The following is a 27,904-nucleotide window of genomic DNA, read 5'->3' on the forward strand; positions in this document are numbered from 1 at the left end:
CGGAAAGTTGTGTTACCTGGAGGTAACGTAACCCGAGGGTCTACTCTAATCTGATTCCAGTGCTTTTGACCTGAAGTATCCTTTTGTCAGACTTTCTGTACGGAATATCATCTGCACTGGAAATGGTAGCACAACTCCATTTGAGGCATTAAGTTTGAAGCTACTCTTTCTCCTGTATAAATTATCTTAGTTGGAATCTGAAATAATGCTTTTAATATAAAAATAAAGAATTTTAAAGAGTGGGGAATAGAGTTCAATCCAGCCCACCTTTTATTTTATGAGGTGCTATTTCAAGTTCATCCATATTTTTCTTCTCAGTCACAATTGCTTTTTTATTTTTTATTTTACACAGAATTGTGTGCTGGACTGGAGAAGCTCCAGATGAATTTTCTGATGTGGTGACAGTTAATTTGAGCAGAGAAGGAAAATCCAGGGACCGATACTCTTATGTGGTAAGTTGTTTCTTGTTCTTACTGGGGGTTTTAACTTTGAATTTGTCACTGGGAAAATACCCATGTCTCAAACTCTGAAGAGCCCCTTCCAGTCAGTGTAGACAATACTGAACTAGGACCAATGGCATGAGGCAGCTTCCTTTGTTCTCTTCCTCTCAAGTCTCCTTTTTTTAAAAATAGCAATACTAAGTCATATTATATGATGCAATGTAGCAAATTAGAGCTCAAAAAAAAAACTGTATCTGGTGTTAGAATTATTATAGCGGTGATGGAGAAGTTAAAAAGGATGAGGATGTTTTAAAGCTATTGATGGTGCCGGAGGAAATTGCATCTTCAGGAAACACCTGCACAGAAGCAAAAATAGGAGCCAGTGGCTTTGGTTGGAAGTCTTCCTTTAATGATGGATTTAACATTCCCAGGCCTTTGTTCAGGTCAGGCAACATTCCTACAGGAGAAAGCAATTGAAGGTACATCCGTTAACTGCACGAGGAAAAACACATCAAAATTTGCCCAGCAACAATCACAAGTCTGAACAGTTTTTTAAAAAAATGTTTTATTAATTAATTCAAAAGATTAAGAAAACAAACAACAAAAACATGCCATCACTGATGGAAACTCGCAGGTAGAGCTATCTTATCAACACTTCCAGCTTTGACACCAACGGAAATTTACAGAGTATACAATTCTCACGTCAATACTATAATTATCTTGCCAAGAGATATCTGCTCCATAGCTTGGTGTGTGTCATTGGGGACTGCTAGGAGGTATTACTGTTAATAAAGCTGACAATCAGCACTATACAGTGTCAAACTTGCCATGTTTAGCTACACCTCTTGTTACTCTTCTTTGATTATTCAAGTGTTCTGAGAGAGCTCCTTCGCACACTTTGGCCCAGCACCCTTCCATCGTGTGCCCTTCTGCTGCCTTCTATCATCTGTCCGCCTCCATCCAAACAGCTGGCAACATTAGAATAGAACCCAAGGGGGTTCTATTCGCTTTCATCTAAGAGCAACGTCAACACAACGTCCAGGACTAAAATCTTACCAGTTATAACGGAGGCTAATTCAAACACCCAAACTTAGAATTTGGTTACTTTGGCACATTCGCATCCCATATGAATATGGATTCTCCTTTCCTCACATCTGCACCGGCAGAATGGGGAGAAGGTCCTTCTCCTGTGGGAGAGTCTCACGGGGGTCCAGTGCTACCAAAGAAGCAATTTGTGGGTCATCTCTTGAATTCTGGTGGAGGGTTCTTCACCCAGATTATCTTCCATCTTGTCTCGTTGGACCTCAAAGTACCTGTCTCATCCAAGGTTCAAGCCTTTCAGTACCACTCATAACTTGACCACTTGGCAGTTTATATATTGGAGGTCACTGCTTGTCATGGTCTGGCTCAATGCAGAGAAGGGGGGGGGGGTACCAGTTTGGGAACTCCCAAGAGAAGAAGGCTCAGATAACTTTCTGAAGAGATAGACATTAACAAATTGGCATTAACAAAAATAACAATTAATAACCCAAATAAAGGGCAATCCAAACTATTACATTAATATGTTTTGGCTCTTAGGTAAATAATAGCTTTGGAAAGGCAATTTAAAGCAGAAAGAGAGTTTAACTCCTTCCCTTGCATCGAAATCTTTATCCAAATCTTCAGCTTTCCACCAGTGACTAGTTTTCAGTGTTAAAAATGAGGCCTAGGGAGGAGATCCTGTTCACCATGGTTTGGCTCTTAAATCTCATACAAAGTATTTTTTACAAAAATGTAAAACTTTTTCACAGGATTATGGGGTTTTTTAAAGTTAAAGTGCTTTTAAAAAGAATCTAAAAACATTCTGCTTATCCCAGTATTTTTTTGTAAAAAGGCCCCTTCAAAGTTGCAGTGTTACCGTATGGTATACACTTCAGTATTAAATTTTGCTGTGCAAGATTAAACTCAACTAAAAGGCATTTGAATATATTTCAGAAGGCCAGAAAAAGAACACCTATGGCATTTCTTTAAAAAGGCTCCTTCAAAGGTACAATAAATTTCATCTCCGTTTTACTGTCACAGATATTATTATCCTTAGTTACAAATCAAGGCAGTCAGAGCCTGCCAGTCTGATACAGATATGACTGAAAATGTAAGTGTATTACTGCATCAGAAACTCAAGAGGACTTTAAAATTTGAGCACGGTTTTAGGCCGGGTTCAGAGTTCAAGGGGCACTGTTTGAAAACCAGTCACTGGTGGGAAGTGAGAAATGATTGTTGTTTGCTTTCTGTGTTGCTCTTCAGCTTCTGATTTCAAAGTTTAAAAACAATTTCAAAGAATCAAATATGGAATATTACAAAACAACGAAAGCAGCAGAATAGATAAAACAAGGCAGATAAGGCAGCAATGGCTTCGATTTATTTATTTTTACAGTCAGGAAAAGAATTAGAAATTTGTATGTGGTATCAAAATGACATCAAACTAGATACCAGTTAAAAGTTCAAGTCAGGTATTCCTCAGGTGGGATGCCACCTTAATCTGGCCAACAGCAGCTCTCTACCTTTTCATTTCTGAGCTTGAATTTTGGGGCACTAATCTAGTTAATTACTACCTCCAGATAGTAGTTTAACACCTCAGCTTCACCTGTTTCAGATGTAAAAGAGAAATAGAGTTGATTATCATACTGAGGACAACCTACTCCAGATCCTTTTACGTATCTTCATCTTGTGAGATGAGTTTTACAGATTGTCCCATTGGAAGCTTGGAAGCCCTACCAAGTCTGTGGAGCCCACTTCCAAACAAATGTGGTTAGAATTGCTTTCTTTGTTCGCAAAACCAACCCCCCTTGGTTTCTTCCTGGAGAATTGTTGCAGAACCTTTGACATGCAGAATCTTCCCTGCCTGCGGTATTTCTGTATCATTAGCATTAATTACAGACTAAGAAACTAATGAATACCTCACCTTGACATTCCTCTCTTACTTAGCTTCCGGTAGTGAAGTTTATGTCTCCATCTACTGGCCCCAAGGCAGGAGGAACCAGAGTAACCATCACAGGGAATAACCTGAGTGTGGGATCTGAGCTCCGAGTTTTGGTTAATAACACAAAAGAATGTGAAGATCTCAGGTAAGTGCTGCCTCAGAATGAACCATAATTCAGCAGTGGAGGCAGGAAATTATAATTTACCTGACAAGAAACAAGAGCCATATGCCATATGCCAAGTGTTTGTCCAATGGCTTTTCCAAGGAAACACAAATTCTTCAGTATGAACAAATTCAGCACAGCTCTCTGTAATGCAAGACATATAAACTTGCTGAGTAGCCATAAAATCTCACTACTAGTCTTGTTTGGTTTCCCCCGCTGTTTTGTATCTGTGAAGGGTACTTAGCAATTCTTTCAAATTATATGTAACTAACAGATAATTTTATATTTGCGGAATTTTCTCATGAGCTGCAAATATTAAAATAGGGTCAGAAGTTGCCCTGATTAGAAGTGAGAAAACAAGTCTATTAAAAAGCCCAGTTCTCCAGTCTGGAGTGTAGGAGAAGCACATCTTGCTCTGTTAATATAGTCTTTGATGCATGGGTTGCAAAATAGCTTTTTCTCATGCAATGGGGCTTTCCCCACTACACCGCCACAGGTAAGCACACCAGCACTGCAGTTTGATGAGGATGGTGTGAGCAGTAAAGGATGGGAAGAATGAGGCAGGACCATGGGCGTAGCTGGGGGGGGGGGCAAGGAGGGGCAGCTGCCCCTCCAAATCAATAAAAATACCTAGCAAACTGAAGTTACCCCCCCCTCAACAAAAAGCCTACCTCCCCTAGCAAAACAACTGGCAGTACCTTACACTGGAAGAGCACTGCTTGAAATCACCCCAAAGTCCATCTGTTGCAGCCTTATTTTTCCACTGCCAGCCAGCAGGATGCCTTTCAGAAGTTTACTAAGAAGATAGCATGAAGGCAACGACCTTTCCCTTTAGCTTGTCACCAGAATCAGTGGTTTCGAGGGAAATAGAGCTCCATTTAGTTATCATTGCTAATAGCTATTGATGGAAGCTTTGTGAATTTGTCCAGCTATCCTTTAAAGCCATAAAGACTAGTGTTTGTCACCCCATACTGAGAAATCCCATGTTGATTATGCATTTTATGAAGAAATGCTTCCTTTTTTCTGTCCTCAGCTGGTTGCCAATCAGTCATTAGGTGGCCCCAAGTTGTGCTTGAGGGAAGAGGCAGATGGACAGAGACAAAAAAAGAGACAAACACACACGCTCACTACACACCATTCGTAATTTCATAAACGTCCATTGTGTTATAAAGCTTCGGATGAATGGCATGTGGTGTGGATTCTCACTGTAGAGAACAACAACTGGGCATACCCATGCATTGCACTCAGCAGCTCATTGTGTCTTCTTTTTTTATAGTCGCACTGACACTAGCATCACTTGCACCATGCCCGGTGTGGAATTTACTACCACTGTGAAAGTCTGTGTCCAGTTTGAAAGGAAGTCCTGCATTGGTGATAACAGCACCTTCAAGTATGAGAAAAACCCAAGTATAAGAGATATCAACCCCAAAAGGAGTCAGATCAGGTAAGACATTACTCTGTGCAATTTTCTAGAACTGTTAGCAGGGACTAATAGGATTAGAAAGGTGGCAGGCGGTCATCTAGGTTGGGGTTTGGGCATTCATGGAGGCTGCATATTGTGCTGAGGCTGGGGTAGTAAAATAGACAAATTGCTGTGAAAAACAGGCAGAGCCGATGAGTGGGGCAGAACAGTTGTTCACCATAAACCCAGTTTCAGTTGGCATCACTAAACTCCAAACTAATAATGGGGAAAGAATCCTAAGTTTATGTGCTTCAAAGGATGTAGAAATTCAGGCCAAAGTCCGCATGAGTATCGTACTATTCCTACTGGCTCCGACTGATTGATACAGTTTGCAGTTTTTTTATTATTCAAAAGAACCTGCAAGGCAGACACATTTCAGGGCTTCTTTTTTCTTTTTGGGGAAAAAAAATGCTTTTGATTCCATTCCCCCCCCCCCCTCGAGCCCTTGGGGCTCCAGTTCCTTTTTGAATTTCTCCGTGAAATCACTCCCTGCTTAGTACAGTCTTGAAGTGTAACAGCATAATGTGAACAAAGAAATTTGAGGAAGTCTGCAAGTGCACCTGAAGCCCAAGTTACTCAGGAAGTGTTTTAAGTCCAACCAGGGCCAACTGCCCTGATCTTATGCAACGTTCTGAAAGTGGGATCGCATGTCATCACAAAAAACCAAAACACGAATTGCAATGTGGGGAATTGCAAATGAGCAGCAGCAGCACACCCAGTTTTCAGTGCTGGGCAGGAAGTTCTGTCAGTCTTGTGAGTGCGAGGCAGGACAGAACTGGGTCAGAATGCAGGGTGGCAGCTGCAAAACATAAGAGTCAGGCAGAAGCATTCAAGATCACTAAGCTGCAAATAATTGCTGTTCTAAACCATGGTGTAGGGGATATGGGTGGCGCTGTGGGTTAAACCACAGAGCCTAGGACTTGCCGATCAGCAGGTCGGCGGTTCGAATCCCCGTGACGGGGTGAGCTCCCATTCGGTCCCTGCTCCTGCCAACCTAGCAGTTCGAAAGCACGTCAAAGTGCAAGTAGATAAATAGGTACCACTCCAGCGGGAAGGTAAACGGCGTTTCCATGCGCTGCTCTGGTTCGCCAGAAGCGGCTTAGTCATGCTGGCCACATGACCCAGAAGCTGTACGCTGGCTCCCTCGGCCAGTAAAGTGAGATCAGCGCCGCAACCCCAGAGTCGGTCACAACTGGACCTAATGGTCAGGGGTTCCTTTACGTTTACCTTAAACCGTGGTGTGCAAATGGCACTGTTACTATAGGCCAACCAAAGAGGGCAACAAAGTGCTTGGAAATTTATATTGCAGGATTCCTCTTGAGCACTAAGCCGCTAGTTCCGTTTTGCCACCACGCTGCCGCTCCTGCTGAACGTGGTGCTGTAGGTTTCCTCATCAAAAGGGTAATTGGACCTAACATAGTTTTCCCCCGCAATGATCAAATACCATTCGGAATTAAATTTCTTCAAGGAAACACCAAGCAACATCGCAGATGTAGCGTGAACTACAGAGAGCCTATGAATATGCATAACCACAGCACGCTGAGGCTTTAGAGGCCTTAAATGACTAGCGAAGGCTGTGCTTGTAAGAGCCCTGTGTGTTATCACTTTGGATTTGAGTGTCTTTTGGAGGCAAAGGGGATAAATCACTATCTTCCTGAATTCCCCGATGAGCCACCTGATGTTGCGGTATAATTAAAGCAAGTAGAACACGAAATGGTTGAAGTAATGAAAGGCCACATGCGGGGTAAAGTCTGGATGTAGTTTTTGGTAACCAATGGAGACAAGCCTCTCCTCTCTCCTCCTCTCTGTATTGGTGGCATGTGCTAAAGCTATCTCATTATTTTCTTTAATTGATTTCACATTGATGGTGCCACATTTAGCATTCCTCAGGCAGCTTGTCTGACGGGGTAAGACTATCCAAACCTTCCGCTTTTTAAGTGTTTGAAACATCCAGGATTCATGTCAGCGCAACTATTTATTCGTACTTTGCAGCCGAGGTAATAAAATATATTCAGAGCATGTCTCTATTTAGCCTCAGTGGTGAAATAGTTATTTGTTATTTTATTAGTGAATTGTGCTTTTGAAGTTATTAGGTAATGCTGGGAGCAACGTAAAATTATTTCAGTGACTGCATGCAGCCCCTAGGCTGCAGGTTGTCCACTTTTTAGTCCAAGCAGATGCTATTACATTTTCTTTTATCCATACATGTTGAAATGCATTTTGTGCGTACTTGTAAAACTGTAAGATGCACATACAGCAAAATATACTTTCCACCACACGTCTGATCATTGTCCTTGCACACCTTGCTTGACCAATGCTTTCCACCACATGTGCTTAAATTTGTGTGTATTTACTTCTGGGTAATGTGTGAAGTAGCCTTTATTCTGCTACAGTTTGGTAAAGCGAATAACCTAAAAATGGCTCTGCTTGAGACTTTTGAAAGTCACTGCCAGTCACAGTGTTGATTGATGCTGGGCTGAACAGGACTGCAGACTTCCTTCAATACAGGACCGTGTCTATTTCCTTTTCGTTCATTTTCTTATCTTGTATGAATGAAAGATGCCCCATTCTTCATCTGATCCCTTACTTCACTGTTTTTGTTTTCGTTTTGTTTAAAAGTGGAGGCAGAATCATCACCGTGGAAGGAAATGGATTCTTGATGGTTCAGAATGTGTCTATGGTTGTTCTCAGTGTTGGAAAAGAACAAACGGTAAGTCTTTGTGAGAGTAGCATGATAAAGAAAAGATTGAAAATGATGGAAGCATTCAGTCAAATATGATGGTGGGCAAAATAGAAGGCATAAGTTTTGCATAGAAGCCAGAAATGATATTAGTTCACCTCAGTTTGTGACCCACTGAAAATGGCTGTCCTCCTTCACCACCTAACTTCCTACAATATTTTTCTTCCCCTGGATTATCAGGGAATTGCTACCATTCCATTCCTGTTCCCCTGGGGTGGGTTAGAGTTTGATTTACTGCCATATTTAGGGTTGTATTGGTCATGGGTAGGTTGTTGTCTTCCAGGTATCATTAGACTATAACTCTCATCATCCTTGACCATTGACCACATTGGCTGGAGCCACTGGGAGTTGGAGCCCAGCAATCTCAGGGGGCTATAGATTCCTTAACCTGGTGTAGATATTTTCTCACAGGTTAAATGGCTTAAATAGCTATATTGCCCTTCCTATTCAGGGTGGCACACATTCTTCTCATCCCTTAGCCTCACAACAGGCCAGTGAGATAAGTTATGCTGAGAGAGGATGCCTAACAGAAGACTATTCAGTGAATTTCATGGCTGAGCAGTGAGTACTGGTCTTGTCCATGAGCATAGCTAGTACATCACACTGGCTTTCAATTAACTCTTGGTTTGGGAGGACAACCTTGGGGTGTGCCTGCACTTTGCTTGTGGTGTCCCTCAGTCCAGATTTTGTGGGTCAAGCTATAAAGCTCCTTTCATTAGACCAACCCCACTACAGTGGTACCTCAGGTTAAGTACTTAATTTGTTCCGGAGGTCCATTCTTAACCTGAAACTGTTCTTAACCTGAAGCACCACTTTAGCTAATGGGGCCTCCCGCTGCTGCCACCGTGCCACCGGAGCACGATTTCTGTTCTCATCCTGCAGCAAAGTTCTTAACCTGAGGTACTATTTCTGGGTTAGCGGAGTCTGTAACTTGAAGCGTATGTAACCTGAAGCATATGTAACCAGAGGTACCATTGTATTTGTTTAAAAATGAAACATTTTAAAACTGAATTTTGATTTCTCGTATTTGAAAATGTCTGTTTGGATCATTTTTGTGAATGTGGGCTTTGATTATTTTATTTTTCCAAAATATAAGGATTTTACCATTTCTTTTTTTATTTTGTTATGATACATGACAGTCAGAGATGATTCAATAATTTCGTAATTGCTGATTTCTCCCCAACCTCTCTTGCATCCCTTTAGCAAGCAAGGCTCCCTTTCAGTGTCATCTTTCTCTGTCCACTTTGATGAAAATATCTAGCCCCATGCAAAAAAAACCCCTCAAATGGCTGCAGACTTTTTGAAACCTTTGCTTGCCCATCGACACCACTTGAGTTGATCTGTATTTGATGTGCATGCTTTTTCCTGCTTTCAGAACTGTAAGGTTCACACGGACACTGTGATTACCTGCCCCTCTCCAGCTGCTTCCAACCTCACCGGGAGCAAGCCAGCACCTGTGGACTTCTACATCAATGGACGCCTGTATACCGACGACAGCCTTTTCCCTTTTGAACATCCTGAGGAGGCCATTCACATTAGCAAGTTCCACTTGGAATACTATATGGACCCTCAGTTCTTCACAGCCAAGAAGGAGAAATGGATCAAACACCATCCAGGAGAGCCTTTGACGCTAGTTATACATGTAAGAATGTGGTGCACGTGAAGCATGCTTCAGTGGTAGCATTTCCCATTGGTTCATATTACCTTTTTGTTCAGCTGGTGAGGGAATATTGCTAGACTGAGTTGATGGTGATACACCATCGATTGTAAGAAATATTGTAAGGGGGAATGTTGTTTCTCAAACAGCATCATAATGAGCTTACGCTAAGAAAGAGCAATACTATTTTATCCCCCTAAGGAGAGTGGTTTTGGAATGGACTACATGAAAATGTGTCTTCCTTCCTGTTCCTCTGCATCTTCAGCTTATCCAGAACTTTCACCTCTCCCTCTCTTGGAAGATGTACAAGTTGTTGAAGGGCGGACAAGTTTTACATCTTCCAAGCAGGGGAGGTGGAGAAGAGACACTTGCACTTCCTGTTCCTTGCACTTTCATGTCTCATCTGAAACTACCCTCAAAACAAAGTTGGGCTGCCTGGAGGGTTCTGTGTCCTATGTAGGCAGATAAGTGAAGAAAGTGAAAAGGGTGCAGGGCTGTGCTTATTTGTGAAATCCTTTAACGTCTCAAAAGGAGGGATCATGAAGAGGCAGGCTAAGCCTGGAATAGGACCTCCCAGCACCTCAAACACTGTAACAATTGATTGGGGCAAGAAGGAGCACCTCATGATTCAATAAACACAAGGGGAAATGTGGACACAGAGAGTCCAGCAAGAGTTTATGTCTCCTCTAACAGCTGCCAAATCCAGCCCTTGAGAGACTCAGAAATAAGGAAATAGTGGACAACAGATAAAAGAACATTTGAAGGAAGAAATGGAGGCTGAAAATTTATACTTACTAAGAGAAATCCTACATCATTTTGACACCTCCTGTTAAATAAACAAGGAAATTGAGACAAAGCAGAATTGAATGATTTGGAACAATGCTAGTCACAGGCCTTTATGTTCTGCGAAATGTTCTCACTGAGTACCATGGACTTCAAAAGCATTGTCCAGTCAAATGCAGCCATTATCAGGATCTAAGCACCATCTAGTCTTTCTTTCTGTCACCAGTTTCTATACAGGCTTATGATTATCTTTAATCAGATACCATTTGATGTGCAGAATCAGGGGAAGATCAAAGACAGTTTCCCCAGGCCTTTAAGGCTTTTTGGCTCTGATGTTTTCCATTCTGGGAGTTGGGAAGGAACTGGAAAACAGTTCCTGTCCGTTCCCCCCCCCATCCCCCGTATCTCCATCACATCCAAAAGAGGGCTGTGTGTTTCCTGTGGTGCCTTGGTAAAATGGAAAATGTCAGCTGAAAAGGAGAGCTTTGGACTAAATTAAAAGATTTCAGAAATGTTTGAGTTTAGTCGACCTTTTGAGAAGTAGACAGTGTAGCGGAGACCAGCATTGATTCACTGGCATAGTCATTTTTCACTTGGTTTGTTTTTTCATAATTAGAAAGAGCCTGACAACCTTGGCCTGGAAAGCAACGAGTATGAAGTTAAGATTGGCTTAATTTCCTGCGAGATCCAAATAGTTTCAGATAAAGTAATTCACTGCTCAGTCAATGAATCTTTGAGCACCTCAGAAAGACAACTCCCTGTTACGGTAAGTAGTAGAAGCCTGAAAGCATTTGCCAGCTTGTATTTAACCTGCCTCTTCACCCACATACATACACTGTTGACACCCTAGATTTTGGCTTCCACTATATGTACAGGCAATCCAACCAAATCTTTAGAATTCTCACTTTTACTTTAGTGTAGCATTTTACCTCCGCCCCCATCATTTCACCCCTCCTAAAATGGAATTACATCACTTATCTTACGTGGGAGAAGGTGAAGGAGTGCATTCAGGAATGCATCATCAGAGGAGATGGACTCTTTCCCTACCCCTTTGGGACCTCATTATCTGGGGCGATGTTCATGTTTGTGAACTGTTGGTTTCTGAACAGTGACTCAGACAGAAGTCCATTCTCTTCATCGTGGGTTTTGTTTCTTTGTCACTCTAAAATGTAATGCTCATGTGTGACAGAACCTTGGCAAGAGGTGGAGAGAAAGAAAGAAGGCAGTAATTCCCCTGCAGGCTAAGAGTAACTGAAACCCATTAAGGACAGGCCGGTGGGATCATGTCCAATTAAGAAATGACCAGTTCTGCTGAGGATAAACAAATTAAATACAAATAAAGTTGGGTATATGGTTTTGTGAATTCCCAAGCCACAGTATTGCAGTGTTGAATTGCAGGTCCTGTCTATCATCGAATATTTTCCTTTAAAAGTGCTTTGTCTTCCTTCACCCATGTATAGTGAGTATGGCAATTCGCTGTAGTTTATTGTGAGCTAGCACTCCTGCTACTGCTCTCAGCGCAGTAGACTAAGTGGATGTGAGAGATGGGAGTATAGTTGTGGGGACAGAGGCAGCGTGGAGAAAGTTTAGCCAGTTCCCATGGTTGGCTGTCGTGTGTGTGTTTTCCCCAGCCCAGGGCTCCTTTCCTCCCTCTTCCTCAGTCTGATGGGAGTGGTTGCGCAGCCCTCAAAAGAGCCATGTCCTAGCTGCTGATTTCACGTTCAGGGAGGTTTTGCTCTTCGGTGCAAGCTTTCTTCAACTTGTATGTCTGCTTTTGTGGTTTTACAAGTCTTCATTTCTGGGGTTTTTTCCAGACTGAGTCACTAATTACACTCATTTCTCTGCAATTACTTTTACCTTCTACGTGTCCCTTAGCTTCTTCAGAGTGGCTTTAAAGCTGTTCACACATCGAGACAGGTGGAGACGTTCTCTCTAAGGCCTAACAACCTACAGCTTTCTCTCTTTTTCCCAACCCCCAAATCTCAGTTGTTCCCTTTTTTCCAGTAAGTGCGTTAATATTAAGTTGGCAGGAATATGTGGCTTAGAGAGGGGGAGAGGGAGGGAGCCTTTTGGGACTTGAGAAGCCTGTGGCCAAATCTTCCCCAGAAGCACAGCATTTCGCAAATGTGGGATGGAAACTTCTCTTTAAGCTGGAGAAACCCATGCTTCTAGCACTGCATCTGAGAAGAGGGTGTTATTTTGTTATTTGGGTCTTTGTACGTATAATTCCATTGCAAAGGCAAAACAAACACAGGCAGAAATAGCAGGCCTCTGAATTTCCTCACCCATTGTTACAGGGAACTATAAAATGAGAAAATTCCATCTTTAATTGGAACTTTTATAAATATAGGGTAGCTATATATATTTTAAAAAGCAAGCTGGTAGGGTCCCCCCCTTTACTTCAGAGATCTTTTAATACCATGTAAATTGCTGTATCCTTAAAAAAAGTGTGCCGTCGGTTAAATTCATGCCACTTTATTCAGCCTCTCAACCCCCCCAAGGTAGATGTGCCACACTAGGTATGTATTGCAGCTCTCCTTGATAAACATGGGTGGTCTACCAAGTATTTGGCAGGTCACAATGCCTGGCTGGCATCCCACATATGACCCAGAGGCAGCAAATTTGGAAAATGTCGTTCTTATCCCATACCAGCAGCCATTAAACCTAGCTAAGCAGGAAAGATGCTAAGAGACCAAGGCTGAGTTTCATTGTGGTGCTCCAGAATTCTACTGCCAAAATTGTTCGCTTCTCTTATCATGCGGACCATGCACTCCCTCTCATCCACCCCGCCCCCCAAAATCCCTTCACTGACTTCCTTTTGCAACCAGCTCGAACAACTTAACACTGCCTCCTGGTCTTCATAGGCTTGCCTCGCCCTATCTTTTTCTTCCTTTGTCTCCCCAAATCCCTCTTTATTATCGTCAGTTCTCCAACCCAACCAGCCTCGCTCACCCAAAAGTCTTTAAATAGCTTCAGTCTTTCTGCTGCTCTTGCTGCTCCCCGTGCTTGGAACCCCTTCCCAGAACACTTAGGTGAAATCATAATCAAATCCCTGCTTAAAAGCTACTCTTTCCATAAATTCGTCAGCTTGGAAACCTTTAGGGTCAAACTACTTGTTACATTAAGCATGCTTTTTAAAAAGCATGCTTCGTGCTCCCCATTTATATTTTTCCTTGGGGGGGGGAGCAATTGTGTGAAGACTCTTGTCTGGTGCACTGGCTCCACACCAGGGCTATGGGTACATTTTTAAAACCATGCTTTGTGCAACTCACTTAGTCCAACTAAGAAACTAAGCCTAAGTGCATGTACAATTCTCTCATTGCTCTCTCACCTTCCTTTATTGTTTTTGGCTTATGTTATGTGGTATGGGATTTCATTTTTTGGCTTATGTTATGTGGTATGTTCATGGTGCTACTGATAGTGGCAATAATCATAATCATAATAAAAAATTTATTATTTCTTCCCCAGCCACTCTGGGCAGCTTTCAACAGAACATTAAAAACAGAATAAAACTTCAAACATTAAAAACTTCCCTAAACAGGTGTCTTCTGAAAGTCGGATAGTTGTTTATTTCTTTGACATCTGGCGGGAGGGCGTTCCACAGGGCGGGCGCCACTACCGAGAAGGCCCTATGCCTGGTTCCCTGTAACCTCACTTCTCACAGTGAGGGAACCGCCAGAAGGCCCTCAGCACTGGATCTCAGTGTCTGGGCTGAACGATGGGGGTGGAGACGCTCCTTTATTACTCTACTCATTACCTAGAGCTGCTCAAAAAATGTGGGGTTTTGCACTCACAGTGATGTGAGGGCAGCGTAACAAGACATAACCAATAAAGAAAAATAAATCAAGAGGTTTTACATTGCAGTTTTCGTAGACAAAGGATGTAGAAACTTCAAGCTGTTGCTTCTGCTTTCTGTCTGTTTCCCACCATTATTAGATACCTGAATATATGTATGGTGGAATATTCTGCTAAACCAGAATTTTCAGGAAATGTGAATATGTTTATGTTTTGCTTATGGAGTTTAGTAGATAGAAACTTTTATTTTAATTAGAGGCAAGGTTGCTGTACACATTTATTCTTCTGTTCCAAGTCTGAAAAAGTAGGCACCATGAATTCTGTGCTTATTTGTAAAAGAATGCTTTAAAAAAGTAGGGTCACCTGATAGGCTTTTCCATTGCTAGATATGGCAGGGTTATCATGTTGCTAAACAACATTTTAAAGCACATGAGAAATATCAAAATCATCCGATGCCTGATATCATTTCTAGAGGAAATAAATCCCATCCAGGAAACTCTCTAGTGACAGATTCTATTAAATTAGATTACCCACAGCTAAATTATATCAATAAACTCTAGGCCTGGCCTCTTGGATAGTGATGGGGAGCGTTCTGCCTTCACAGGGCACAGGGACGAGCAACACTTCCTGCTGTTGGAATGATTTAAGCCCAAATAACCCCTCTTGCACTCATTTCTTTGCCCTATAGATGTGCCCCTTAGTGGAATTCCTGGTCGTTTCTAGTAACTTCTAGCAGGATTATGCAGTTGCCTGTGCAGAGTCTACCAGTGAAAACAGAGTTCGATTCTCAGCTGACCCCTGATTCACAACTGGTTGGCACAGACCAGCTCCCTCCAGGTCACACTCCTTTCTGTGGGGAAGCGAAACTCAAGTTTCCAGAAGTGAAAATGCCTCATTTTCTTTGTTGTTCTGAGAGTATGCTTCCCCATTAAATCGCAAATAAATTCCCTGTCCCCAGCTTTCCGCTGGACCGCTTATTGCAGAGATGAAGAAGTGGGTTGCCTAAAGCCACACTTTGGCCCCAGTTGCCCATCCCACTACTGTGCCTTAACCCCAACACTGCCGCAAATTCTTCAGCACGTGCCTGTGGCTCTTCATTTCCTTTCTTGGTCCTGTTTTTTACTTGGAGATTTCCAGCCCATTTTAAAAGAGTTTAACAACTGACAACAGTAAACGGCAAATAATACTCTTGGTTCAAGGGATTTGTTAAACTGCATGAAATAAAAAGACATAGAATTGTGCGCCACTATATTGTTTAAAAATTATACATTGCTCACCTAGCACAGGAAGGTCAAAGCGCTCGTCAGTCTTTATATAATTAATGAGGGGGAACTGTACTTTGCAGATAGTTGAGGTTGCTGCATATGTTTCTCTTTCTGTTTCAAATCAAATGTTTGAAAAACTGCTAAATGTGAACTGAGCTGGAGAATTCGGATTGAGTAAATATTATTGTGCATGAAAAAGGTTGTTTGTTGAAAAAAAAGCATGCTGCTAAGTGAAGGGAGAAACCTGACAGTGGAATCTTATATTAAAGTTTAATCAACTGGGTCTGAATAACTCATTCCCACAGCCATTTAGATGGCTGAGACAGAGGCTCCTTGCATTGAAAAGACAACGGTGTATTCTTGGGAGTGACACACAAAGTTTAATGACAGTATGATGTTGGAAACAAAGTGAAGTGTTTTTATTTTTTTATTTTTTTGTATCAAGCTTACATTTGATGTACATTTTGCATGTGCACTTACATTTTTTTAAAAAATCAAAACATATTTTGTCTCTCTGGGACTGATACTTTATTCTAGTTCTGATGTTCATTTTCAGGCATGGGTATGACTTCTTAAAGTGTACCCGTACATTATAAATAAACATAGTGGACAACAGGATCTGAAGAAGTCATCCAGGGTCTTGTAGCAATTCTTGTGATGAGCAGGGATATAAACAGTAGTATCTGGGCCCCAAGTCAGTAACTTCAGTGGATAAGTTTTGCCTTTGTGCATGTGACACACAGACAATCTGATAACCATCAACCAGACCCGGCAATGCTAATCAAAGTAGGTCCTACTATTAAAGTACAGAACTGTGATTCATTCAGTATTGCAGAGCCAGCCACTAAATGATTTGCTAAACTCATTTGTCTGTGCATGTAACCTGATTTCTGTACTGCTCCTAGCTTCTCATTAAATAACTTCATGATGGTTCCATCCTGTTCTTTCTTAGATCCAGGTTGGGAAATTCAATCAAACAATTGCTATGTTGCACCTTGGAGGAAGTGAGACAGCAATCACTGTTTCCATAGTCATCTGTAGTATCTTGCTGCTGCTCTCTGTTGTAGGTAAGGGACAAATGCCTGTCATAGGCAGCTTCACCCAACATAACCATTTTCCAAGCAGAGATTCCAAAGATTTATTGGAGTTATTTTATTTTATTTTATTTTATTTGTCATCTTACTGGAAGAAAAATCAACATATGAAAATAAAAGGCAGTAGACTGTTCAAAATGCAAAGCAGTACAACAACACACTGAAAGGGATAATACACAAATTATAACAGTCAAATGTTAACACTCAAATTCCTGGTAGAAGGAAGTCAAAATATGTTAATATCAGCATTCCACAAGTTGGGGAGGAGACACAATTGAAAAGGCCTGTTCTCTTGTTACCATGGTTGGGATTCCTTTCAGAGGAAAACATGGGAGAAGGAACTATGTTGGGGCCTCAGAGTCTGGGTAGGGCTCATATGAGAAGAGGTGTTCCATCATGTATTATCCTTCCAAGCCTAGGTTAAGACCAGCTGTTTTTTATGGGGTTTTGATGTTCTTTTGTAAGCTACCCTACTAATGTATTTGATTAGTGTAATAATCGAGAAAGGAAAGAAAACAGGAGAAATGCGTTTAGCTTACCCACACAGTTTATAATTCAGTGGGTGGGTTTGTGTTTGATTGTTTTTAATGTAAGTTGGACGGATAGACCATACCACAATCCAAACACAAATGTGTTCATCTCGTATCTCAATTGGGCTTGTAGCATATCAAAGCAGCATCTGATCCTGTACTGAGATAAACTGAACCGTCTTAACCCTCTGGAAATGTTCCTTCATCCATGATCCAAAGGACTAGCCATCAGACCCAGCTCTGTCAATTATTTTTCATTCCAATTGGCTCATGTTTGGTGAGCAGCAGTTCTCACCGGTTAGGGGGGTAGCATTACGTACTCTTTTCCCCAGTGAATCGTAAAAGCACCACCAGTGCTATTTTAATAGGAAATGGATGTGTTGAACACTGCCACAACTGCTCATTGTCTTCTCTTTGGGGCCCTTCTTTCCTTCCATTCCTCCAGCCCTGTTTGTGTTTTGCACCAAGAGTCGCAGGGCGGAGCGTTATTGGCAAAAGACTCTTCTGCAGATGGAAGAGATGGAGTCCCAGATCCGAGAAGAAATCCGTAAAGGTAAGTACCTTTAAAGTGTTCAAGGGCATCTAATAAATGTTTCTTCTCAAATACTCTGAGAGAAGTTTGCAGTCCTGAGATGCCCCTCAGAGTTCATGCAGAAGAAACAGCAGTGCCCACAGCATTGAGTCCTGTGACTCAGAGATCAGCTTCCTCAGAGATTGCAAAATGGTATTATTGTTAACAAAAGGGAAGCTGCCGCCTCGTGCTGTGATTGAAACTTCCAGAAACGGTTTGCTGCATTTGGGGAACTTGTAAACAAAATCGCAACCAAGTAGGCAAACCACAGCCTAATGGGTGAAGGGTCAGGAGTTTTGAATGAAACCTGTTGCATGGACTTGGGGAAATAGCAAACTTCCAATTCACTAGCATTGTAAAATAATCTGATGAGCAAGGAGCACAGGACCTACTTCTGCCTATGGCTCTTTTTCAATACTGTCTTACCAACGCCATCAGAAGGTGGCTGGTAGATGCTCTCACGTTGCTGGTTTCCATATGTGTGAAATGGCTTCTTCACAAAAGTCCTGTGAGGCTTTTGATGCTCTAGGATCCATAACCAAGGAACTAAAATAGCATTCTCTGGAGGAGTTCTGTTAGTTGTCCCCATTTTACAGCAGCCTGACTGGCCTGAACTACAAGTCAGGTGGTTAGTGTTGCCAGTCCTGTGGAACACACTTTCAGTAGAGATTTGGCAGGCTTCCTCACTTTTAACTTTCAGGTGTCTCTTGGAGATCTTTATATACCGACAGGCCTATGCAGTTATTCAACATTTTTCTTGATTAGCCAGTCTTTTAAATTATTGTTCTAAACTGCTTTTAATTTGGGGAAAGAGGTGTTATAGTTTTATGTTGCTGTACGCTGCCCTGCTATTTTATAAGAGGACTGTGTGAGCACTGTATTTTATGAGAGCACTGTAGATACTTAAGAAATATAAATATTGCATGCCAAAGTTAGAGTACAAATAGATTTCTTTTTAGTCCATGAGTCTTTACAGAATCCTCCGCTATACATGATGTTCTAGAGATCATTAGGATGCAAGATTTGACCCCAAAAGTAGGTGTAACTGCTGCCAACGTGCTGCAACATACAGAAGAAGAAGAAAACGTTTTCATTAGATGAAAGCAGCTCTTTGGTCTGATTGTGGTTTCTTTGGATCAGGTTTTGCCGAACTCCAGACAGATATGACAGATCTTACCAAGGAGTTAAATCGCAGTCAAGGAATCCCATTCCTGGAATACAAGTACTTCGTTACACGAACATTCTTTCCCAAAGTAAGATAATGTGGCACTTTGAAGGTTCTAATAATGCATGGTTTTTCCCAGCTGTACACTGGTGTGTGTTTCTGTTTGCCTTATGCTCGATGTTGCCTTTAACACTCATTGTTTAGAGTGCAGTTTAATACTATTGTCCAGTTATTGTGATGTTAGTTCTACAGCAAGCCCCCAGAAGCTGCTTCCCGTCACCATGGATCTTTGTCTTGTAAGCAGAAGCAGACCTTGTTGATAATTAGAAGGCAAATTTATAACAGAAAATAATGGCTGCGCAGTCAGGCAGTGGCATTGAAGAGAGATCTCCAGTCCAAACTAGTATTAACTAGGGCTGTGTAGCATGTCATCACTTAGCATCGAGTGCTGTTTCTTAAATGTTTAATAAGCAAATATCTTTTCCCCAGTTGTGGACTTTTGATTTATGCACTGCAGCAATCAGGGTTAGATATATCTTCAGTTCCCCAGTGAGAAGATGGTTGGTGTTACACTGAGATTGGCCTCAGCAATTGTGTTACGGAGTTCAATTTTACATTCATAATTCAGCTAAGTCAAATCACATCTGGACAGCCTGTTCAACCATGCTCACTTTCAGAACCAAATATCTCAAAGATAGGAATATAACAATAATTGAAGTTGTTATAAGACACTTTCTTAGCAAAAACAATCAGCATTCAGTGTCCTTATGACATCTTTACAGACTCTTCACAGGTGTATACATTTTAACTGAGCTGTTCCAGATCCAGAATAAATAAATAAATAAATAAATAAATAAATAAATAAATAAATAAATTTTTATTTATACCCCGCCCTCCCCGGCCAGGGCCGGGCTCAGGGCGGCTAACACCAAATATGAATTACAATAAAACATAATAGAAACAAACAACAACAACAAACAGTTAATTAAAATACAGCTTAAAATGCAGCCTTATTTTAGTAGTAGCCCATAAATCAAGACCATAAAAGGGAGGAAACATCAGATATTCAACCAAGCCAACTATCCATGCTGGTCCTACATGGGCCAGCAAAAAAGCCAACGGAAAATTTATATACCAAATCCCATATAAGGGGTCAGAGTGAGTCTAAGCCAGTGTTTCCCAACCTTGTGCCTCCAGCTGTTTTTGGACTACAATTCCCATCATCCCTTGCCACTGGTCTTGCTAGTCAGGGATGATGGGAGTTGTAGTTCAAAAACAGCTGGAGGCACAAGGTTGGGAAACACTGGTCTAAGCCAAAGGCCAGGAGGAACAGCTCCGTCTTGCAGGCCCTGCGGAAAAATGTCAAATCCCGCAGGGCCCTAGTCTCTTGTGACAGAGTGTTCCACCACATCAGGGCCAGTGCTGAAAAGGCCCAGGCCCTAGTTGAAACCAATCTAACCTCCTTGAGGCTTGGGACCTCCAAAGTGTTATTATTTATGGACCTTAAGGTCCTCCGTGGGGCATACCAGGAGAGGCAGTCCCGTAGGTACAAGGGTCCTAGGCCGCATAGGGCTTTAAAGGTCAAAACCAGCACCTTAAACCTGACCCTGTACTCCACCGGGAGCGAGTGCAGTTGGTAAAGCACTGGATGAATGTGATCCCGTGGCAAGGACCCTGTAAGGAGCCTCGCCGCAGCATTCTGCACCCGCTGGAGTTTCTGGGTCAGCTTCAAGGGCAGCCCCGCGTAGAGCGAGTATGTTAACTTAAACCCAGTAATGAATGTCAAACGAAATGCTGTGCTTTCTTTTTCTGGTTATCATCTGCCCATAATGTATTATATGCTGATCTAATAGCAGCATTGCACCCTAGAAACAGCTGCATTTTATTGATAGTGGGAGAGAGAGGGGTGATTTCTGTTTGGGAGCTTCATTTGTTGTTGTTGTTTTGCAGTAAAGTAAGCAGGGAGGTAAGCACTCACATTCACTGCATCTACTACATAGCAAGACGATAAAATTGACATTCTGAGGAAGTGAATCTGAGCCCATGTGGTGTAGTGGTTAGAGGTTCAGACTAGGACCTGAACCTCTAACCTGGGAGACAAGGGTGCAAATCCCCTCTCAGCCAGAAGCTCACTGAGTGACCTTTGGCCTTTCACTCTCAGCCTAACCTACTTCACAGGGTTCGTGTGAGGATTAAATGAGGGGCAGGAGAACCATGTATGCTACCTTGAACTCCTTGGAGGAAAAAGGTGGGATATAAGTCGAATAAATAATAAATAAATTCAATTCGCGTGTCCCATCAAGGATTTTTGCTTCTGCAAGTGGACATTTTCCACTCTACACCACCCATGCCCTCCCCCAAACTGCTCTAGCAGGTTATGGAAACCCCCTAGAACAGATTTAGATGGTGTGTAGGGGGAAGGGAAGGCAGAGAACGTTCAGTTTCCGAACAGAAATCATGTACCATATTTTTTGCTCTATAAGACTCACTGCTTAGTGATCCCTCTTGCTGTTCTGGCTTCTGAGATTCAGAATTTTTTTTTTTCTTGTTTTCCTCCTCCAAAAACTAGGTGCGTCTTGTGGTCTGGTGCGTCTTATAGAGCGAAAAATATGGTGCTGATGGAACGAAAGACTTAGAACTTTGTTGAATTCCAGCTCTGGAATTTGCTAGCTCTCATAGTTATGGAAAAGCACTAAAATGTCTGAGCAGCGAGTGCTTAAAAGGAAAACTTGGGCTGTAAATGATTTCGGGTAGTCCTAGGGAAAGACTATGATATCCTGCCAGCAACTTGCCCTTTGCCAATGGATGCTCTCATCTTATCTCTTGCTACAGTATGCATGGCCCCCTCTTCCTTCATTCCCCATTACACTATTCCATCCGAGTACTTGCCCCAAATTTTTGAAAAGCCACATTTCAGAAGCAGAATAAATGAAAGCAAACAAAAAACAGGAAGAAATGGAAATATATGCAATTCCTTCATTTGCAAATGAATTCTGTGAGCGGAATTTGAATTGTCTTGCAGATTACGCAAAGCCTCGGGCGAGTATATAAATATAGGAGAAAGAAACAGTTCGCTCCTTTTGTCTTGGAAGAGGCAAATATTCAAATACCCAATAACTACTTATTGTGGCTTAGTCCCAAATAATTCCCCCTTTTCTGTGAAGCCATGAATGTCAGATTAGGCAGTTCATAACCTTCACACTGTGAATGCCTTGTTTCTCTCAAACAATATGCCTCCCCCAAAGTTCTTCTATGCATTCATTCAGAAGCTTCTTGCCGATAGTTTAAAACCTCCATAAAACCACATTATTTCTTACTTGTGAGTAGCCTCAAGTCATGATGACATTTCTCCTGGCCACTCCATAACAATACTGCTTTGTTGGCACAGGGACTTGGAGAAGGCATGAGGGATTTGATCATGCTTCCTTTTTTGCCAAATAACAAGATGTGCTTTGGATTTGTTTTCTGTGTTTCTTTAAAAAAATAGTGTTCCTCCCTCTATGAAGAGCGTTACATTCTGCCTTCCCAGCACCTTAATTCCCAGATGGGCTCTCAGGTGCAAGAAACTCACCCGTTACTGCTGGGAGAATGGAAGGTGAGTATTGGCTACAGATACAGCTGTAACCATCAGTGTGTTGTTTCATTATAGTGGTTAAGAAATGCATGAGAAATAAGTAATATGTTCCGTACTGAGGGAAAGGGAAAGGCTGAGGAACCAATGAAGTTTGGCTACAGAGGAGTAAAAACAATAGGAAATGTCCTCCTAGGATGTAGAAAACTGTAGAAAAAATAATAATTTCATGGGGGGGAGCTCTAGAATAAATGTATATGCATTCACACATATTAGAAGATATAGGATACACTGAAGAAACACCCTTCTTCACACAGTGCATAGTTTAAATTATGGAATTTGCTCCCACAAGATACAGTGATATCACCAACTTGGATGGCTTTAAAAGTTTAGACAAACTGATGGAGGATAAAACTACCAGTGACCACTAACCACGACGGCTGTGTTCTACTTCCACTGTCAGAGGCATTATGCCTTTGTATAACAGTTGATGAGAATCACAACTGGGGAGAATGCTGTGGCTCTCAAGACCTGCTTGCAGACTTCCTGCAGACCTCTGAGCCCCGTGAATGAGGTTTTTATTTATTTCAAACCCAGTTTCTGGTTCCACACTTCCATCCAAGGAAGTAATGACTTACCTCAGCTCCTTATTACCTCAAACGTTTACTGCCCAGATACACTAAGCGTTTGCCACTCTATTTCCTCACTAATTTTCACCTTTGAGTCCCTGGTTTATGTTGATTTCTTGCATTCATAGTACAGTGGTACCTTGGGTTACAGACGCTTCAGGTTACGCGTTTTCAGGTTCTGGACATGCCAAAACCCGGAAGTACCGGAACGGGTTACTTCTGAGTTTCGGCGCTTGTGCATGCACAGAAACACTAAATCACACTATGCGCAGAAGCGCCGAATCACGTCACGCGTGTGCGCAGACGTGGCGCTGCGGGTTGCAAACACTGCGGGTTGTGGACGTGCCTCCCGCACAGATCACATTCGCAACCTGAGGTTCCACTGTACTATTTTCTTTCATGGACCTTTTAAGTTGAGAAGTAAGTAATTATGCGGGGGCTCCATTCCCAACTGCCACACGTCACCATGGATTCCCCTGTTCCTCCCCCTTTCAGCACTGAAAATGGTGTGCATGTCGGAAGGAGCACACATGCTGATGACACACAAGTGGGGAGACACCTGTAATGTATATGCTGGTTGCAATAAGCAGCTGTCAGCAGCTACTAGCCACAGTGGTCATGTTCTACCTCCACTGCCAGAGGCCTCTGAATGCCAGTCGCTAGGAATAGCAGGTGGGCAGAGTGCCATTGCATTTGTGTCCTGCTCCCTGGTTTCTCTGCAGGCTTCTGGTTAGCTGCTGTGAGAACAGGATGCTGGACTAGGTGAGCCATTGGCCAGGTCTTATTATATTCTTATGCTGAGTCTCTCTCTCACAGGCTGCCATACCTCGCAGAGTTGTTGTGAGGGTTAAATGGTATGTGAGATAATTATGTATATCACCTTGTTCTTCTTGGAGGAATGGTGGGGTATAAATGTAATAAAAAATAATTACATTGGGGGAAATCGCTTGCAAAAATGTGCGTACTGTGCCAAATTACATGCAAAAATATGCCTGTTAGAAACAATGGCATAACAATGGGAATGAATGTTCATGTGGACTTCTTTTAAAACAATCACAAACAGATGCAGAAATCGAACAAACTGAACTTGAGTTTAGGAAAATGAGAGACAGGCAAGCTGAAATTGACAAAGTCATCCATCCATCATTAGTTGTAGGTCACAAGGAAGCACTTTTAGGCTCACTTTAAAAAGCTGCCTGTCTAACTTGATGGAGAATCGTAACTTTGGGGGAGTTTTCACATGAATCAGGTGAACCAGGCTCAAAGCAGGGGAATGCATATTTCCCTTTGTGTGCCTACTTTGTGGCTGTGGTTTTTATTAAATGGTTTTGTTTTGTGTATCAAGGTAGCTCATACCTATCAAATTTGTAGTCATAAACTATTTGGAGTGCCTTCAGTGGTAAAGAAGTTTTTGTTTGGTCTTGCTAGCCACTGTTAAGCTGCTGTACACAGTCTTAAAATGAAGTAGGTTAGTTAAGATTTATGTGATGGGAGATGGAGGGACTGTTCTCATCCAAATTGCTGGTTTTGCCTTAGATTCCTGAAAATTGTAGACCCAACATGGAAGAAGGAATTGCGTTGTTCTCAACCTTACTCAACAACAAGCACTTTCTCAATGTCTTCGTCCATGCTCTTGAGCAGCAGAAAGATTTTGCTGTTAGAGACAGGTAAGGTTCTCTTTTAAGATTTTAAGGTAACTTTAGGTGGCACACAAGTTCAGCCTAACTTGACCACATACCTCTTTCAGCCTGCAAACCTGGATGAGCCCTGCCCTGTTTTGGGGTATTTAAAAGTACTTCCTGTTTGATAACACAGAATCATTACTTGGTTTTCTCTTGAGTTCTTTTTCTAAACCTGATATCTGTGCTTATAGGGGAATGAATGCTTCCAGATGTTGTTGTTGTTTTTTAAAAAAACCAAACTCAGAGCAACTCCAAGTTTTAAAGAGGGTAGATAACCTGTTCACATTCTGTGTACTCTGAAAGATATTAAAGCAATACTAAATAAGCCTTGGACTGCTGGTTTTGAATGCATTGCATGAAATAAATATTTATAGCTTATATAAAGACCATTGGGGCTCATTCACACACTTACAGATGGGATTTAAAGTTTGGTACATACGTACCTCAAATCAACCTTGACATACCCTCAACATATTACAGAAATTCTATCTAGCTGACAGAAGGAAGCCAAGCAACACCTCCGGAAAAAGCAGGTGTAGGATTTCATCTTCACATAAATCCTCTTCAGACATCCTATTTTTGTTTTAAGTTGCACGTGGTTGCTGGATGCTGCAGGGACAAGCAGGTAGCCACACACACCTGCCGCCATTGCAATTTTCATCACCCTCCACAGATTGGAGGACAGGCATCTGAAGCAGAAAACTTCCTGGAAAATCAGGCTTCTAAAATGTTTGGGGAGCCTCCCTTTTTCAGAAGGGTTGGAGGCCAATTGGAAGAGCAGTGTAGGGCTGGGCTAGCATGCTTGTCCCTACGGGGTGGGGGGAGTTTGCATGTTAATGTGAAGACAGAATGCCTGAAGAGGACTGGACTTCAACAGTCCTTGAACTGAGAAGGGACGAAGGAGGAGGAATTTGATATCCTTATGAGTTAAGCTTGCTTCCACAGCACTGTGGCTAAAATCATTTTCTCTTTGCTTTTCTTGCATCCTCTCTGCACTATGACAACTATTTAGGCCCTCTGAGTAGTCATTTACGCCTCCTCCTGAGTCACTAGCATATCACAAAGTAGTCTTCACTGTGTTATCGTGGAGCAAGGAGGATTAACCTGTTCTGAAGTGCATTCTGTGGCCGCCTCTGTCAGCAAGAGACACAATATATGGTGCTTAATTCAGAAGCACCCTGTATAAAGAAATGGCAACTGGGGAGCTTTTAAAGGATGAAGAAAGTAAAGTAGTTGGTAGAGCTGCCTGGCTGTGTTTTATGGTTATTGTACAGCGGACCTAAGTAGCCTTGCATCTCAAGGGCTCTGTATATAAGCCACATACAAAAAACAGCAACCATATCCCCCTAAACATCATGCTGTCCCTTTATTTCTTTAAAAGATACAACTATGCCATTTTCCAGCTTTCTGGTGTTAACCTTCTCTATTATTCTACAGAGTGCCAGAACAGTGTTTTTTTCTTTGAACGATTGGCATCCATTTCTATTGGAGGGGCATAATACAATGTGATTATGCACAGCTGCAATACAAATGGTTTGAAGCTTCAACAATGTTGAAAGGCTTTGCGCAAAAAAAATATTTAAAAATCTGGAACGTTACCATGGTTTTAATTTCTGTTCACGTTGATTGATGGGTCCCAGTTGTACTATCAGTCTCAAATACCATCCATTAACTCTTGCAGATGCAACCTGGCCTCCTTGCTCACCATTGCGTTGCATGGGAAACTGGAGTACTACACCAGCATCATGAAGGACCTCTTGGTGGATCTCATTGACGCGTCTGCCTCTAAAAACCCCAAGCTTATGCTGAGGAGGACAGAATCTGTGGTTGAGAAGATGCTGACCAACTGGATGTCCATCTGCATGTACAGCTTTCTTAGAGTAAGTAGGAAAGACCACTTAGCTTTGGGGGAGGCTGCGACCTGGTGTGGCTGTGGGAAACTGAGCGGGGCACCTTTGATAGTTCATTGTCTCCTACTCAGGGCATTTAGATTTTCTTCCCATGCTCTCATTACCCCCTGGGTAATGGTGGCCCAGGAGAGAGATTAAGATATAGTGTTATCTCACTTTTTATCCACAACACTTCAATGTAGAATAGGTTAATGGACAGTGAGTTGTCCCAGGCCATCAAGTAAACTTCACAGCTGAACAGAGATTTTCAGATACAGTGGTACCTCAGGTTAAGAACTTAATTCGTTCCAGAGGTCCGTTCTCAACCTGAAACTGTTCTTAACCTGAGGTACCACTTTAGCTAAGGGGGCCTCCCGCTGCTGCCGTGCCGCCACTGTGCAGATTTCTGTTCTCATCCTGAAGCAAAGTTCTTAACCTGAGGTACTATTTCTGGGTTAGCAGAGTCTTTAACCTGAAGCGTCTGTAACCTGAGATACCACTGTATCTATAAGTATATAGAACGGCTGTCATTTAAGCAGTTGTTGTGAGGATCCAAAACAGTAATGCGTGTGATTCCTGAAAAGTTAAGATTCTAAAAAAACTTAATCCCCATTGTTGAAACAGTTGATACTTTTTCCATTTAGCCTACCATAATAATGTTCTGGCAAAATAACATACTAAGGTGATAACTAGCATAGAGGGAAGTTGTCTATGTCATCGTATTTTCAGCATTTCCCACTTCTTTATCCCCCAAGTTTTTCTAGGGAAGAATTATTCCCATTGATGCTGTTGTGGAATTTCTGTTCGAATGTCAAATGTTAGCCTCTCAGATTTTGTTTCGAAACAACTGCATTTTTATCATAATGTTTCAACCAGGATTGTTGATATTGGCCATATTTCTTTTCAAGGGGCTCCCTCTGATCCTAGAAAATTACTAGGCTGATATTTCTATAGCCCAACATGAGAAATCCAAACATGAACACAAAGGCTGCACCTGTTTATGCAAATTTTGTAATTGGCTCAACTCAAATGCTGTCAGCATACTGTCTGCAAATGTTGCTTTTCAAGAAAGGATTGGAGGCTTGGAGTTTGCTTTCAAGAATTAAACTCAAATTTAGTTTTAGATTTTTTAAAAAAAATAAATTTTATGCTTCAAAACATAATCAGTGATGACCAAAACTACCGATACTCAGCTATTTTATTAATGAGCCCCATGAATCAAGGCTTTTTATTTGTTCAGCTCCCAATTTCTGGTTCCATACTTTCATCTAAGTAAGTCTTGCTTTACCTCAGCTTCTTATGCTTATTACCGTATTTTTCGCTCCATATGATGCACCTGACCATAAGACGCACCTAGTTTTTAGAGGAGGAAAACAAGAAAATATTCTGAACGAAACAGTGGATGTATGATTTTTGTGGTTCATGCTGTGGCCACAGACATGTGATTTGACGGTGAGTTTGGGGTAGCCCAGTGCAAAAATCCCGAGAATCCATGTGGATCCGTGCTTT

At 41.9% G+C, this 27,904-nt stretch overlaps 1 protein-coding gene across 1 annotated transcript in view; it reads left to right on the forward strand.

The window, feature by feature from the left end:
* The window catches only part of PLXND1 (plexin D1), a 157,615-nt gene that overhangs the window by 91,386 nt on the left and 38,325 nt on the right, over positions 1-27,904 (forward strand). Inside the window, exons 14-25 of the mRNA XM_028719286.2 lie at positions 353-452; positions 3,405-3,544; positions 4,839-5,006; positions 7,644-7,734; positions 9,140-9,406; positions 10,821-10,970; positions 16,217-16,331; positions 17,334-17,441; positions 18,600-18,712; positions 22,112-22,219; positions 24,361-24,491; positions 26,188-26,386. Coding sequence (XP_028575119.2) covers positions 353-452; positions 3,405-3,544; positions 4,839-5,006; positions 7,644-7,734; positions 9,140-9,406; positions 10,821-10,970; positions 16,217-16,331; positions 17,334-17,441; positions 18,600-18,712; positions 22,112-22,219; positions 24,361-24,491; positions 26,188-26,386 — 1,690 coding nt within the window. The remainder of the gene's footprint in view (positions 1-352; positions 453-3,404; positions 3,545-4,838; positions 5,007-7,643; positions 7,735-9,139; positions 9,407-10,820; positions 10,971-16,216; positions 16,332-17,333; positions 17,442-18,599; positions 18,713-22,111; positions 22,220-24,360; positions 24,492-26,187; positions 26,387-27,904) is intronic.

The sequence above is a fragment of the Podarcis muralis genome, chromosome 2 (genome assembly GCF_964188315.1).
Source record: "Podarcis muralis chromosome 2, rPodMur119.hap1.1, whole genome shotgun sequence".
NCBI lineage: Eukaryota > Metazoa > Chordata > Lepidosauria > Squamata > Lacertidae > Podarcis > Podarcis muralis.